Genomic DNA, 16,716 nt, shown 5'->3' with positions numbered 1-16,716 from the left:
TCCGCCTCCTGGGTTCAGGCAATTCTCCTGCCTCAGCCTCCTGAGTACCTGGGATTACAGGCACGCACCACCATGCCCAGCTGATTTTTTGTATTTTTAGTAGAGATGGGGTTTCACCATGTTGACCAGAATGGTCTCGATCTCTTGACCTCATGATCCACCCACCTCGGCCTCCCAAAGTGCTGGGATTACAGGCTTGAGCCACCGCCCCCGGCCAAATTTCAACACTTTATTGTTACTTTTAAAATATGGCTACTAGAAATGTGGCTTGCATTATATTTCTATTGGACAGTGCTGGATTTTATTTCTTTGGGACAACAAAACACTGTATCATCATCTGTTGAAATAATAAGAAAAATTCTCATTTTAAATAATTTGCCATTTTCTACTATATTTCCCTTTTAGTACTAAGCGTTATTTTGGTATTGCTAATGAGCAAAAGCAGTGATTTGGTATATAAAGATGAAATATGCACAAGGAAAATTAGACCAGAGTTGTATTTGGATCTTACTATCTTTATGATCTCAGCCATAGCCCTTAGCTTTCCTTTAATTTCTTCTTTCTAAAAAAGAGAGAATAACAGCCAGCATTTGTTGAGTGATTATTTTGTGCCAGGTACTCTTCTGAATTTCTACACTAGTAGTTTATTTAATCCATACAACAACCTTTTGAAGGTTTTAGGTAGTAGTATTACTCTTTTTGAGAGAAAACTAAAGCACACAGAGATTAATGAACCTGCTCAAGACTCCAGAGTTAGTAAGTGGTAGAAGCAACTGGTCTAACTCCATACCACATCGTTTATTTTCCCCCTGTACTTCTGTCTCAAGACTGTTGTGAGGATCTACTGAGATGGCATACGTGAAAGCATTTGAAAACTGTTTACTGTTAATTATTTTCTTTGTCTGCCTTCCTAGGAAAATTTCAGATAAAGCTATTATTTTTCTCTTTTGACCAGCAAATCTATATATCTTTCTTGACAGCCTGGTAATTTCAGAACTAAGATAAGTGTTTGTATCTGTGGGTTTGACACACTACTGAATCACAAAGTCTTTGGAGTAATTCTCAAAAGCCGTCACTTTCAGCCCACTTTTTCATTCATTAATGCTGTATTCTTTTTCCAGCATGTCTAGCAGAATTTTCTTGAATTCATGCAGTGAATTGGTGCTCCTTAAATACTTGCTGTTTCTGAATAGCTTTGACTTAAATACACTTTCCTTTTCTCCCAATTGCAAAATGTCAGGGCTGACAACAGAAAGGGCTTCTAAAGATTGTCAGTGTTCTCATATTCAGCTAGGTAGCAAGGGATCTGACACAATTGGTATAATAAGCCCACAAATGTTTATTAGTAAGATTGTAGCCTGATTTATTTCTCTGATTTAGAAAACACTCCTAAATAGACTCTGTCTGCAAGGAACCTTCTGAATTCTTTTTTTAACTCAAGCTCATATTTATAAATTTTGTAAACTCAGATGTCACTTATGTCATTTACATCATTTATCTCAAATAATAAAAATGGTTCACTTCTTTTGAGCACTACAGTATGTCTAACACTGAGGTAAGTGCCTTTTCCGCATTATTCTCATTTGGTGATATCTCACCTGCCCTGCCCTATAAAATGTATAATGTTCTTATATTACCTCCACTGATAAAGTAACACAGCCCATTATTGACAGAGCCAAGATATAAATATAGGGCATCTAATTCCATAGCTCATACTCTTAATCACTATTCTACATTTTCCTCAAACCAAAGTGGATTGAGCATTTGGGATATTCTCTCTGAGTCAGGTGGATATTTTCAAAACTTGTATTTGATTAATGCTGCAAATAGGTGTACAATCAGTTTTTCTTATAGCTTCTGTGATTTGGTAAATTCTCCTACAGGTGGTAGAATATGGTTTTCCTAATAATATGAAAAATATAATTAAAGTTTATAAGAATTCTATTGAATCAGCAAGAATTACCATCCAGAATTATTTTATTTTTCATTCTTCTTTTATCTTAATCAAACATTCCACCTTGATATTATGTGAAGCTATCTTTATATGCTACCTTAAGCCATATGCATTCATTTATGAACCCTCTAAAACTATGTATCATGCCTTTTAAATTTTATACATATTGCCAGGTATTTTTAAGTGATTAAAGAATATTGCTAGAAAATATATTGCATTAGATAGATAATGTTGCCATATCACTTTTGATTCATTTGGCCTTCAATGTAGTCTGAAATCTTGTAATGAATTTTTTTTTTTTTTTTTTGAGACAGAGTATTGCTTTGTCACTGAGGCTGAAGTGCAGTAGTATGATCTCGATTCACTGCAACCTCTGTCTCCCAGGCTTAAATGATCCTCCTACCTCTGCCTCCTGGGTATCTGGAACTATGCATGCCTGGCTAATTTTTAAATTTTTATAGAGATGGAGTTTCATCATGTTGCTCAGGCTAGTCTCAAATTCATAAGCTCAAGTGACCCACCCACCTTAGCCTCCCAAAGAGTTAGGATTACAGGCATGAACCACCACACCCAGCCTGAGATGAAAATTTTAAAGAAAAGCCATTTTATCAAATGTTTCATTTAACTAAAACACCTTTAATCCAGAAATCATTCTATCTATTCTAATTTAAAAGTGTTTGCATGGATTAAATAGACACAAACAATTGGCAGAGGAAAAAACAGTGCTCACTAACAATAATATTTGTGGTGTTAAAGCCATGATTAGAAAAAAGATAAAGTTGAGGGAAAATGTAAATACATGCAGTAATAATGCTTTCTTAGCAAAATTCGCATCTTTAGTCTAAAGTCACCTTACTGCTTTGTAAAGAAACATCTTGATCCTAGTCATAAAAGTTATTTAGACTTAAACTCATTAATGCTTACCAGTGCTTGCAATCTGATTTCTTCTCCTAAACTACTTTAAAAATAGTCTAAGGAAAAAAGCTTTTAAAAACCAACATCAGCTTTATCTCTTATACCTCATGTCATACTTACAAATCTTATTAATGAAGCACTCAGGACAATCTGATATACTACAAAATTTAAAATAATACTGAATTGTTTCAAATAACAATTGTATCCTTCTATAACATTTGCCTTAGAATAGTTTTAATTTTTATTATAAATGTAGCCATAGTTGCTGATCTTTAAGCAATCTTGACTCTCTTATCTTTTGCCACTTAAAAAGAAGTAGACAAATCTGATAGCCAAGGTAAATATCAGAATTAGGGTGAAGCAAAGATAGCTTTTTTTTCTGGTACTTTACATCCTCCAGATTGTCAAACAGGCAACATACGCACACACTCAATTTCAGAAGAATGAGAGAGAGAAGTAACAAAAGAAAAACAACTTTCTACCCAATGATTATCACTCTAGTATATAGATCTTTGTCTAAGCAATCTTCTTCTCAATATGAGTAGTTACAGAATTTTCAGTATATTTTTTATTATTTTCATAAATTAATTTTTCTGTAAACTAAAAGTTTGCCTAAATTGAGATAAGCTCCTTTAAATTTTAATTTATTTCTTAATTGGGCATGACTATTTACAGTGACAGAAGAAGTTCTGGTTTTGGCAACTTTGGAAGTAGCTCCCCAATGTTGGGTCATGTGCATGTTGTCTGTATGATGACTCAGCTGTGGTGTGGTGCTGTTATCACATATGTTCTATCTTTGAATATTGGAAACAAGAAATTTGAAACAGCCCAGTCTAGCAAATTTTTTCTGATTTTGCTTTCGTCTTTTAACAAAAACTAACTTAAATTCCCTAAAACAGCCTTCAGGTCTTTTTTTTCATCTTGATCATCTGCTAAGGCTTTTGGGCCCTGGGAATGTCTGAGAAAGGTGCACTGAGTAATTCATGTGTAGGAATAGCTGAAAAAGTTATCTTCAGGTCTTTTGGGAGTTCTGCAACCTCAGGGAAATTTAAGACCCCTGATGATAGCTGCTCTTTTAACAGTTTCATTTTTCTTCTGTACTCTATAAAGAAATGATTCTACTCACAGAGTTTTACAATTGTGTGTGGTTTCTTCATTTGTTTTAATGCATTGCATTATTTTGTTGTTTACTAAGAAGTTTCTACATGTAAAGCAAGTATAATTGTGTTTACATTGAACTTTAAAATATTTTTCTGCCTCATAATATAAAGAAAAGGTAAATAAGATCAACTGCATACCTATGCTGTTATTTTGCTATGTAGTTTATCTATATGACCTCCCATGCTGCTTTCATATTACTTGAATTGCATTGCCCCTGCTTTCTCTAGGACTTTATTAACTTTGATATAGTGTACCTATACTCATTCATGTAAATTATTTTGAAGAACAAAACAATTGACAGATTTGGCTTTACAATATCTGTGATTTTTGTTTCATACCTTTGTCCATCTTTCAGTCTTTGTAACCAGACCTAGTTCTTTATTGCATAGACCTTATAATCCCTTAATACTCTGATTCTAAAATGAATGAGCTTTAAAAATTCCTGTTACACAAATAGTATAAAGGATAAAATAATTTAAAGTTTCTTTATAGTTAACAAGTTTTTAGATGATGAAAGTAGAATTCCTAAAATATAAATTACTCATGTCATTTTCCCCCTAATCTTTAGGTGTTATCTTCTTATAAATGAAACCACTGGGATTTTTCTTGTGATTATAGTATTTCATTATTTGAATATATAAACACCGTAATGCTGGTGTACAGAATTAACAATAGCAAAGGAATTATTCTGAGTCAAAAAGACCCTTCATCATGATGAACAGCACAGTCATTTTATAAGGTATTTCTCATAGGACTATATTTGGTCATCCTGGTAGCTTTTGGAAACACTTGTTTTATCTCACAGTATTTGTAGATCACTTTTGATGGTGGGTGAGTGTTAACACTATCTTAACCATACCCTTCTAGCCTCATCAAATTAGAAGTGAATGATTGGCAGTGGAAGAGAGGTTTTCAGTGAAGCCATTCTTGATAATGTAGGGCTGAAAAATTCAAAGGTATGTTACCATGGTAACAGTGTTTTCATAGTGATGACCTGATTTACTAAGAAAAAGTCTTCAAATAAGTCTATGACATGATTAAATAAGAGATTTAAGGAAAGGGAAAAGACAAAAACAAAACACCTGAAAAACAGACATTCTAGTCAAGCCCAGAGCTTCTATAATAGATGCCCCAAGGTATGGTAAGAATTATTTCTGATTTAAACTTTCATTCCCTCACCTGTTAAAGTAGTAAACCTTTAAAAGAAAGCTTTTAAATTAAAATTTTCAGGTACTAGGTAGGCTGAGGTGAGACCATTGCTTGAGGCCAGGGATTTGCAGTGAGCCTGGGAAACATAACAAAACCCCATCTCTAAAAAAAAAAAAAATTAGCTGGGCATGGCATGTAGTTACAGTTATGTGGGAGGATCCCTTGAATTCAGGAGTTCAAGGCTGCAGTGAGCTATGCTCACAACACTATACTTCAGCGTGGATGACAGAGCAAGACCCTGTCTAAAATTTAAAAAAAGAAAAATAATAGTAGATAAAAGTGATAAAAGTATGTTTTAAATAACTTAAAACTTTAACAGCCTGTTTCTTAAATACCATGCAAATAATTTCATGAGAAAGAAAGTTCTGATAATTTTTATAAATGACTTCACATTTACAGTGCTGGTGTTTTTATTGCTTAAACTGAATTAGATTTCTCAATAGCTATTTTTAAAAACTGCCATAGGAAGGCAGATCTATTGTATTTTTTAGAAGCAAGCCGGTTTCTACAATATTATTCATGTTTTGTAAACAGCATCATTGAACCTGCACATAAAAGGTTAAATGCTTGCAGACCGTTCTTTTTAGCCTCAAAGATCAGAGACAAATTACTATTTTTATTTTACATTCCCTTGATGAGGATAATGTTAAACAGCTGTCACTTCAGTGCTTCAACTGCAAAGAATCTTATTGCAATCCTATAATTTAAACAAAGAAAAAATACAGTCATACACAATATACATACAGAAAAGAGCACAATGGAGAATTTGGTTAGAACTGGGGTTAGAGAAAAGGGAATGCTTGCTGTCTGCAATTACTCACGTAAAAGAAAAATTCCATTTATATGCATTTTTCCCATTCATCGTAGACATTGGTAGAAGGGGCAGTTTACTGTTTCTTTCTTTCTAAAATGAGGAAAGAAATCAAATTTGCATTCTGAACTCTGTGAGTCCCCATCATGTTTACTGTATTATCAGAATAGTTAATATTTGCATGTCACTACCTGTCTGCAAGTATTTCCAAAAGCTAACAAATATTTCAAATTGTTTTACTGATTATTTATTAAAGCCTCTAATTTTTTTAATGCTAAGAATTAAACCAGAGTTCTCTGTTCACTCTGATACTTTGTTTTCTAATTGCATCTGGTTTCAAAAAGTGAAAGTCAGTATCTTTTGCATATTTTGATATGCAAAATAATGAAGCATGGATAAATGTTAAGAAAGCTCTGAAACTGGGAAATTTACTATTTCTATATAAAAATGCAGATGGTAATATAATTTTCCTGGTGTTTCATATTCCTAAAGGTGAATTTAATATATGTTATTTATTCTGCTTTTCTTCTTTAGCTCTATTATTTCTTTTTTATAAATATCAGCACTTCAAGGAATTTTTCTAGAAACTCTCTTTATACTTTGGTTTCTTAATACCTAAGGAAAAAATTTGGCTTAAAATAATATTTATCTAACATTTATTGAACAAATTTCCGTTCTCATATCCTGAATATATTCTTTTATAAGTTGACAATAGCAGTGATACCCATGTCCTAAGGTTGTGGTATACAGATCTATATAAAGTACATAGCACAGTACCTGGAAAATACAATATGTACTCAATAAGTGTTCCTGGGATTGGTAGTTGGTTTATGCTGAAATGCTGTTACCCACTACTGCTAAACACAATGATAAAATCCAAAATCCGAGAATGTTTTAGATCAGAGAGATGAATAGAATTGTATTGTATTCATAATGGAGGCTTATAATTATTTAAATAGAAGATGTTTTCTTCAGAAAGCTGTAGGTCATCTGTTCTCATTTATATATATATATCACTTTATCATTCTCATTATCATCAAGTTGCAGTAGCTCCTAACTCCTCAACTTGGAGTTTCTCTGGTCTCTGGTTTCTCTTATAAGTAGGCTTTCCTGAAGACCCTAAAATGCACTGGAGCCTCAGAAATGTCCTCATAGTATTGTCCTAAATCATGAGGTCATACTCTCAGGACTGGGAAATGAGTTGAGCATGCATTATTTTAACATGTTTTTTAGAACAATAGATATTTCTGAGTGAGAGAACCCTATATAAATGATTAGAACAAATTCTATCATTATTATTGATTTTGTGGCCCATCAGTATGCTTTTCACACATGCATATTGATTCAAAGGAAAGGCTTGTCATTTAATATCCAATTAAGCTATTTAGCATAGTGCTATGCCTAGAACTGACTGGATGATTGAAAACCTGGCAGATCAAAGTATGTACATTTCCAAAATAAAGTACTTCATGTCTACATGGAAGCAATAAATTATTTCCCCACTTTACATTCATAATTAAATCTTTCCAAATGCTAGAAAGTAGCCAGACCACTAACAATAATACCTGTGTCATGTTCTGGGGCTTAGATGGTTCAAGCTGACTTGAAATGGAGACCATTTGTTCTAAATTGATTTCAATGCCAAGCCAATAGGTCAGCCCTTAATGATGAAGATGCGATTCCAGCTCAGCCTCTGGTGGACAAGCCAATGTTAATTAACTCAAGTCTCATAGTATAGAAAACAGATGCTTTTCTCATGTTGCAGAAATAAATTCTTTGTGTATAGATGTGTTCTGTTTTATTCAAATAATAACAAGTTGGAAGTTATAATTGTAAGTTTTTCACAATGGAGACAGTCTTTAGTAGTGATGACAGAAGCATGAGTTTATATAACAAATTCCAGCAAGTGCATGGGAGAAGGAAATTATCTTCTGTATCTCTTATTTTGGCTTCAGGCCAGCCCTATAAAATTTAGCTTTGAATGTGGGTGGATCCAAATGCTGATCCATTCCAGAGCAGACCTAGAAGTGCCAGAACAATACCAAGTTTATTTCTAATCTATAGAATCCCTGGAGACTCCTCTCAGAGGTTTACATTTGCATCATATGTTTGGATTCAATTCTTTGGCCAGCTTGCATATGGCTTAAGCTTAGATTGTTCTCTGGAGGTATGTTGTTAGGTATACTGTTTATCTGGTTATTTGTCTCAACATTCATTCAGAATTAGAAAACTTACTTGCTTTCCCTAGAATGTGGCAGGCTAGACGTTGAGTAATAACTGTAGGTTCCCCCATCTCCTTTCAGAACCAGTGGATGCATGATAACATAAAAATGTTACCATCTACTGATATAAACTCCAACTATGCTAATCAGAAGTTGATCATCTGATAACGTGTGACATTTCACTTTCTTCTGAGTGAATATGAGATAATCCATGGTTGGTTTGTTTTCTTTTAGGCTGAAAATGATGAGAATGGCCAAGCAGAAAACTTTTCCATGGACCCACAATTGGAGAGGCAAGTGGAGACCATTCGCAACCTCGTAGACTCCTACATGTCCATTATCAACAAATGTATCCGAGATCTAATTCCAAAAACAATAATGCATCTTATGATTAATAATGTAAGTGATTATAAACTGCCTTCATATAACTTCTAACCCATCCAAGTGTAGAAGCTACACGTATTCTCTTCAGTTTCTTTGTGTATTTTCTGGATGGTTGAAATACTATTACCCAGGTTCATCATTTTCCATTACACGTGATATGTGACTGACCAATGAAAGAGAACTTAGGGAAGAAAACTTAAAACTTCTAGCTATAGGACTGAGGTATTCTCCACTGGCTGTCTTCTAGAATAGTGCAAGTTTGCTTACAATAAAGCAGAACAAAAACACCACAGTTATGGGCATCATGTAAATTAATTGCAAAACCAGCAATAAAACCAGATGCCCTGGCTCCTAGACTTAAAGATTAAAGGCAAAGGATATATTTGTTCTTAGGCCTGCACATGTGCATGCATGCACACACACGTATAAAATACGTTAACATGATTATTTTCAGCTTCTAAAATCTATGGAATCCTATTTTAGCCTGGGAAAGAGCTTCTTGCTTTATTCCCTTGGATAAAAAGTCAGCGCATTTCATTTTTTTAAGTTAAGGATGCTATAACCTCAAATCTGAAAGTATCCTGCTAGGCTAGCCATCAATGGGTCTAAATAACCTGTTCAAGGTTATTTATAGTAGTCAGAGTATGATACTTAAATTATGTTGTCTGATTTAATTTTTGGTAGTTAACTTTTTACAGTATAAATAATACCACAAGTTATTTGAGAAATAATCTTTTAGATAAGATAGGTGTTTTATTGGGGGCTTTTCTGAATCTTGACAAGTGAGACACCAATAATTTAATTCCTAGTTATCTTCTGAGGACATCTTTTTATTTAATCCAATGATAAATTATGAGCAGTGCTTGTAAGAAATTAAAATTAGATGGCAAAGTAGTAAAGAGAGCGCAAAGTAGAACTTTAGGAGAATCCTGGGTTCTAAACCTGGTTCTGCTACAGACTCTATTAACCTAAGGTGAGTCTGTTTCATGTATCTGTTTGTGCCATATGTAAAATACTAATTGTACTGAGGGTGTCTGACTTAGGGATTTGTTCCTGAAGATAGTACATATGAAAGTACTGTGAAAAATATAATTGTAAGAAATTAGTTTGGGTGCCTATTTAAGAACTGTAAATAGCCCTTATTTATATTTCAAGATTCATTTCAAAATTTTATTTCTAAATAAGACAGTCCATTCATTGTCCATGATCTCTGCATTTCTTGACTATGATAAACCCCAGTCACTCACATAAACAATCTTATTTTTAAATAACACTATTTTCTTATACATGTGTATTCAAACAAGATTAGCTGGAGGCTTTGAAGAATCAACAACAGGTAAGCAATCAGTTAGAAATAGGGAAACTATGAATTGTATTCTTAACCTTGACCAGTGGTTTGCTGTGTAACCTGAAGCAAATCATTGCGCCCCTTTGAGTTGAAGTCAGTCTCTTCTAAAACTACAGTAAGAACATTGAGGTACTCACAGAACCATCAGAGATTATAATAAATGTAGCTATAAGCCATTTAGAAAAATATAAAGTACTAAACAAATAGTCTGTGTACTTTTAAAATTACCCTCTTCATTTACTTAAATGAATTCGGATTGTTTTGCTGTGGTATATCCAGGCACTTGCTTATTTAAACATTTTCCTGATTAAGGATCATTTATCTTTTCACTGTTTCACAGAGTCATTAGTGCTGCCATCAGTTCAAACGCTGCTTTGCTCTGCACTATATTAAATCATCAGCACAGGAAATAGCACTTCCTGTCTATTGCTGTGAGGAGTAGCTTGACACAAATTAGCTAAAAAGAAAAAAAAAAACCTGTTGCAAATCTATCCTACTTTCACCTTCTCAAGAAAAACATACACACATGCACACACACATACCCACATGAACACATACATACACACACACACAAAAGAAAGGAAGAAAGAAATGCAGGGGTAGTTTCCCTGACTCTTCACTGTTGTGTTTTCTTGCTTTAATGAAATGGCTAAAACTCCACCTACAGGATATTATCCTCGGAGGTAAATCTCTGATAGTTGTCTTGAGAGAGACCTCACATAAGAGTCGTGAGAAAGGAGACTTCAATTGAGATCTGATCCCAAGGTCAAATCTTGAAGCAAAAACTAATAGGAATGTGGAGAAGGCAAAAGTATCACGTAGTGCTGAATTCTTTTGAAATTGTGGCTTTCTTTGTTTGAAATTTAACTTTTTGTATCTACCAGAAATTAGTTTTACATATCTAGAATGACTGCTTTTCTTGAGTATTATTTTATGTGCTTTTTAAACTTAAATATGAAAAGGTATCATTTTATATATAATACATATATATTTTTAAATTATATGTGTATAATTCTATATATGAAAAATATAGATCTCTTCTATTAATGTGGTCATATTCTCATGGCATCTTATTGTACAGAATGCCCAAACCTTTTTTGTTCATTCCACGTGACCTGTTGAGTCCAAGGAAACTGAAACAGTGAACACCCAGCACTGTGCTATCTAGATGTATTTATTTTTTAATTTGATTCAAAGTGAAAAGAATTTCAAATGAGAGAATAATGAAATCACAACTAGAAAACAAATCTTTTAACTCCTAATTCTAAATTCCATTCACTTAACCCTGCTGCACGTTTAAATGAGTTTGGATAAAAAAGCTAATTGTTCCTCCAGAATCAATAAATGCCTGAAACAGGGTCCTCTATTTCTTCCTAGTCTATCAAAAGCGCCTGTTCTGGCCTTTCCTCTTTGAAATGAGAATGAAAAAGAATATGTTTCGGCCTTCTGAAAAAGAATATGTTTCAGCCAACGTTCATAAAGTTCAGAATTTGGTGGGCAGTTTCCTTTGAAAGTTTACATTAAGTGTTCTGCCACTCAAGTCTCCATATGGAATTGTTTAAGAAGTTTAAAGCCTAGCAATAAATGCCTTGCCTCAGACATACTGTAAGCCTTTGTCTATTGAAATGCAGCAGCTGTTTCGTTACTTAAACATACCAGGTAACAGCAGCACAAAGAAATAGCAAGTTTATGACAGACAGTGGTTCTGGACAGGCTACAGTCAAAGCAGCAGAGTTTTGCTCAGGACTTTAAAGCTAACATACACTTAACACCCCATGGTAAGCCCATTTGGATGGCCTTTTCTTCATAGCTCACCCCACCAGAAGTCCTCCATCAAAGAATGAAGTGGATCCAGCTTTATTCTAAAAATGTGTTTGGTGTGGCAAAGTGGCACATAATTCTGTTTGAACCTGTCAGACAACCACATATTGGATACCCGTTATTTTCCACAGCTTCTAAGTAAAGAAATTGAGGTTCTGAGAGGTTGACTTGCCCAGCATCACACAGCTGGGGTTGGCAGAATCCAGTCGGAAATCCAGGTCTTCTCACTCATAGTCTGATGTTCTCACCATTTGAACACTGGATAATGTATGTGACAGGGTTAGGAAACTCTAAGTCAGCGCTCTCAAACTAGAGGACTCCTACGCCCACAGGGTATGCATGAGTTATTTTCCCAGAGGGTTAATTTTACTTGATGATTTAATTAGGATTTATTTGAAGATGAGAAACAATGTTTTAAATCTTTCTCATATTTAAACAAAACCAGATAATACAAAAGAGGATGTAAACGTTTTTAGGAATTTTTTTAAAAACAAAATTTGAAACATAGAGCCATTTCACACTGGAATGTGCTGCAGCCTAAACCCCTGGACCCCTCTGGAGGTCCACATTCACTCTCTTCGGCCTTTGGCATTTTGGTGGAAAATTAGTAACGTGTGCCCTAGTTTCAAAATTTGCTGTAACTTTAATGTGTATGAAGTAAAGTGTTATTTTAAATGTTCATTATTTTAGGGGAAAGTACATCTTAAATACCAGATCTTTATCCTGGCATTTACAGCATTGATTTGTTTCTACCGGCCAGGAATTCAGCACACTGCTCAAGAAAAAGATCATGACTAGGACTCCATAAGCCCCACTCTCTTCTCCTCTGCCCCTACCTCCCATCATCACTCCCTGCCAAGGCTAACACTCTTCTGCTTTCTTAAATTGTAGATTAGTTTCACCTCTTTTTGCACTTGGGAATCATATACTATACGCCTTTTGTGTCTAACTTCTTTTGCTTAACATTACGTTTGTGAGTCAAAGGATGTTACTTTTTAAAGAAGGAAAACTTCTTTGGTCTTTAGCAGAATTAAATCCCTGGGAAAAGGAAAGAAGCCCTAAGTAGATATGAGAGAATTGTGAGATCTCAAAGAATCACAAAATTCTAACTAAGTCCCCTCCCCAAAACTAGACAAAGTTAAACTTCCCAATTAAATTTTAATACATATGTTATGTGAATGAGAGGTATCATTGTGTTCTGTACTGTGGCCCTCCAATTCTAGAAACAAAGAGATTTTAAGGAAATGGTCTCCCTGGTAACTGAAATGTAGGAAACTGTAGGAAAACCATAGAAATGTCTCTTCTGTTTGTGAAGGGTTTAAAATGGTCTCAGTCACAGCAAAGAAGGTTTAAGATCCAAATATATTACGGGTTGCTAGAGAGGGTTAAAGTAAGAGAGGAAAACATGTGGAACATTTTTAATGACCTCACATTCCTTTACACTGAGCAGAGCGACATGGTGCAGTAATGCCTGTTTATCTAGCCTAGAGAGTTTGAGCTGGAATGAGGTTTCATGTGTGAGAACTTTTATAAACCATACGGAGATGTATAGGTTATAAGGTGTTATAATTAAAAACATAAATATTATTTCAAATCTCAAATTTAAGTATAATCACTTTGTTATGTTCAGTGAAGTAGTTTCTAAATGCTGTCATCTAAAAGGGATTCACTTGGCCCCTAATTGTCATGCAGAATTCTTGATTTAAACATTTGTACCACTGGCATACAGACTTCTTAGAAAGTCCCTGAAGTGTCTGGAAATTCCCATAAGTCCCCCTACCTTTGTTCCAAACTCCAATTGTAGTGTCACAAACTAGGTTAGCAGAAGGAGAGAAGAGTCTCTCTAAAATTTTGCTTAAATGCAAAATAAAATGTTAACCTATATTGTTTATTTAACTGTCGCTTGATACTTGCATTTTTGCAACAGTTGTCTATTATTCTCCTGCCTCTATGTACCTAATGCCAGTTTAGCCTTTAGACAGTAAAAATCACAGCATTTTTTGGAAGGGGTACTAACTGTACGCTAGGCATCATGCTAGACAACTCATATTCATTATTTCCCTTAATCCTCACAATACTGAGGTAGCTCTACCATTATCCCTGTTTTACAGATGAGGAACTTGAGACTCAAACAATTTACATTATTTGCCCAAAAACACTAAGTGTTAGAACTAGAACTCAAATCCACAGCATATGCTCTGAATCCACTGTGTTGTACAGTGGGCAAGTTCCAGTGTGTTATAATTGATGTGGAAGATGAACGTTGAAACAGGCCCTTATTTTATTTCATAGTTTGACAGTTGATTCTTTTTTTTTTTTTTTTTTTTTCTTTGAGATGGAGTTTCACTCTTGTTACCCAGGCTGGAGTGCAATGGCGCGATCTCGGCTCACCGCAACCTCCGCCTCCCGGGTTCAGGCAATTCTCCTGCCTCAACCTCCTGAGTAGCTGGGATTACAGGCACGTGCCACCATGCCCAGCTAATGTTTTGTATTTTTAGTAGAGACGGGGTTTCACCATGTTGACCAGGATGGTCTCGATCTCTTGACCTCGTGATCCCCCCGCCTCGGCCTCCCAAAGTGCTGGGATTACAGGCTTGAGCCACTGTGCCCGGCCTGATTCTTAATTCAGCTCTGCTTTAAATCTATTATTGGAAGAATCTACTTTTAAATTGTATTTAATAGATTCTAAGTGATACTCCAGTAATATGTAAACCCTCTAAAGAGCTTAACCCAACCAATGGTTAATGCCAGGAAAATTGTCTGGTTTTGAGTTTTGAATTGCACCATCCATCCAAGTGCATATACACATCCAAAAGTGGGAAATTTGTGCAAATAACCATGATTCCTTGCATACCTGCAAGTACATTTAGAAGTGAATGCATCTTTAAAGGAAGGGAATTAAATATTTCTAAAGCCAAATTTACTGCCTTCTCTCTAAAGCTGACTTTCTTTTCTGACTTTTGATTTTCTATTTTCCCACTCACCCAAATGTCAATGCTTGAGGTGTCTTTGATTGTTCCTTTCTTCCTTGCCCTTCACATCCCAACAGCACCAAGTCCACTTAATTATTCCCTTACAATGTCATTACATGTATCTGTCTTTCATACCACTGCATTATTAGTAAATGAAACCCTTACCATCTTATGAATGATCTACAATAGTCTTCTAATGGATTTCTTTATTTTCCCTACTAACCTTGCCAGTTCTTTTTCAATGTTAGCCAGATTAATTTTCCTGAAAACTCTCTTTTATTGTTTCACTTACTTGCTTAAAAGCTTTCCATAGCCCCTTTCGGCCAAGTGAATAAAGTTCAAACACTTTTCCTTGGCATTCAAGGCCTTCACATCTGCCCCAGGTTTCCTGGTCAAACTTACCTTCCACAACTATTGTACATAAACCTTCTACTTCACCAGAGGGTTTCCTAAATACATCTTGTATGTTAGATTACTTTCACCTTTGAATCACTCTTGATTTACAAAATATGTACAGAAAGCACTATTTCACCATAATAAAGCTTTGATTTAGCTGAATTTTTTGATTAGTAGAATTATTTACATGTTTTGATACCTTTAAAACATAATAAAGCTATGTGTTTTAGGTTTTTGTCATCTCTGAATTACAAAGTTAACTACAACCTGGAAATTTTGAGCATCTGACAGCTTTTCTGTTATCCATCTGATTTTTTAACAATTAAATATACTTGCCTTTGGCCTTTCTTAGAGATATTCATAAGTCTAGATAAGAGTTAGCTTGCTCATGTAACAGAGAAACTGAAAAATCCAAACTGGTTTATTTTCACTAGGCTTAAGTTAATTGCTGCACCACTGTAAAACAATTATGCTTAGACATAAATTTACTTTTCTAAGCACTCCATCACAGTGAGATAATGGGGTAAGGGAATGGCACTGGACTTCAAGTCAGAAGATTTTGGATTCAACTGAATGCTGTGTGACCTAGAGCAAGATACTTAAATTCTCTGAATTTGTTTCTGTATCTATAAAATTGAAATACTAATGCATGTTTCATCAGTGTATCATGAGAATTGTCATGTAACTTGTGAAGGCGCTTGGTATATACCACACTTCATTGATTCTCACATTCACTTCTTTTTATTTATTATTTCTGAAATGAAGATGCATCTTATACTCAATGGCATCTTGACATCCTGTCATAGTTTGATTGATGGTATTTTTTTTCTGTCTTATTAGATGGCACATAAGATAGTAGTGTTTTTCACCACATGTTCTCACTTGTAAGTGGGTGTTGAACAATGAGAACACAGGGACACAGGGAGGGGAACATCACACACCGGGGCCTTGGGGTGGGGGTCTAGGGGAGGAATAGCAGGGGGTGGGTGAATTGGGGAGGGATAGCATTAGGAGAAATGACTAATGTAGATGACAGGGCAGTGGATGCAGCAAACCACCACCATGGCATGTATATACCTATGTAACAAACCTGCACGATCTGCATATGTACCCCAGAACTTAAAGTATAATAAGTAAATTTTTTAAAAAAGATAGTAGTGTTTCTTAAAATCACTGGTGTCTTAGGGTTGATGACATACAGTGGCTGGCACTCCCACCCTCACTGTTGTGCATCATATTCATCCTCTCCATTTTCATCCTGCAACAAAATGCCCCTCCCCTGACACCCCCACGTAGCGTTCATACTTAATCTTGTTTTTATATATTAGCTAACTATGAAACCTCATGTAAGTCTTCCTCACTGTTAACTAACTTCTACTGTAAACTTCTGGAAAACAGAGTGCCTCTCTTTCCCTTGTTTATAAATCAACCTGCATAGTTATACAAGATTCTGTATTTAATAAATATTTACTTACTGGTGCTAATTTCACTTTTGAGACAACATTGACACTTGGAGTCTCAAT

General features: G+C 34.9%; 1 protein-coding gene across 8 annotated transcripts in view; it reads left to right on the top strand.

Annotated features, from left to right (window-relative positions):
• Positions 1 to 16,716, top strand: part of DNM3 (dynamin 3) — a 549,446-nt gene that overhangs the window by 501,034 nt on the left and 31,696 nt on the right. For all 8 annotated transcript variants that reach the window (XM_032291679.1, XM_032291682.1, XM_032291676.1 and 5 more), the window contains one exon: positions 8,507 to 8,671. In XM_032291679.1, coding sequence (XP_032147570.1) covers positions 8,507 to 8,671 — 165 coding nt within the window. The remainder of the gene's footprint in view (positions 1 to 8,506; positions 8,672 to 16,716) is intronic.

This window comes from Sapajus apella, unplaced genomic scaffold (genome assembly GCF_009761245.1).
Source record: "Sapajus apella isolate SASKATOON/1434 unplaced genomic scaffold, GSC_monkey_1.0 scaffold25, whole genome shotgun sequence".
Taxonomy (NCBI): Eukaryota; Metazoa; Chordata; class Mammalia; order Primates; family Cebidae; genus Sapajus; species Sapajus apella.
Note: the sequence above shows the minus strand (reverse complement) of the source record. Positions and strands in the feature narration are given on the sequence as shown.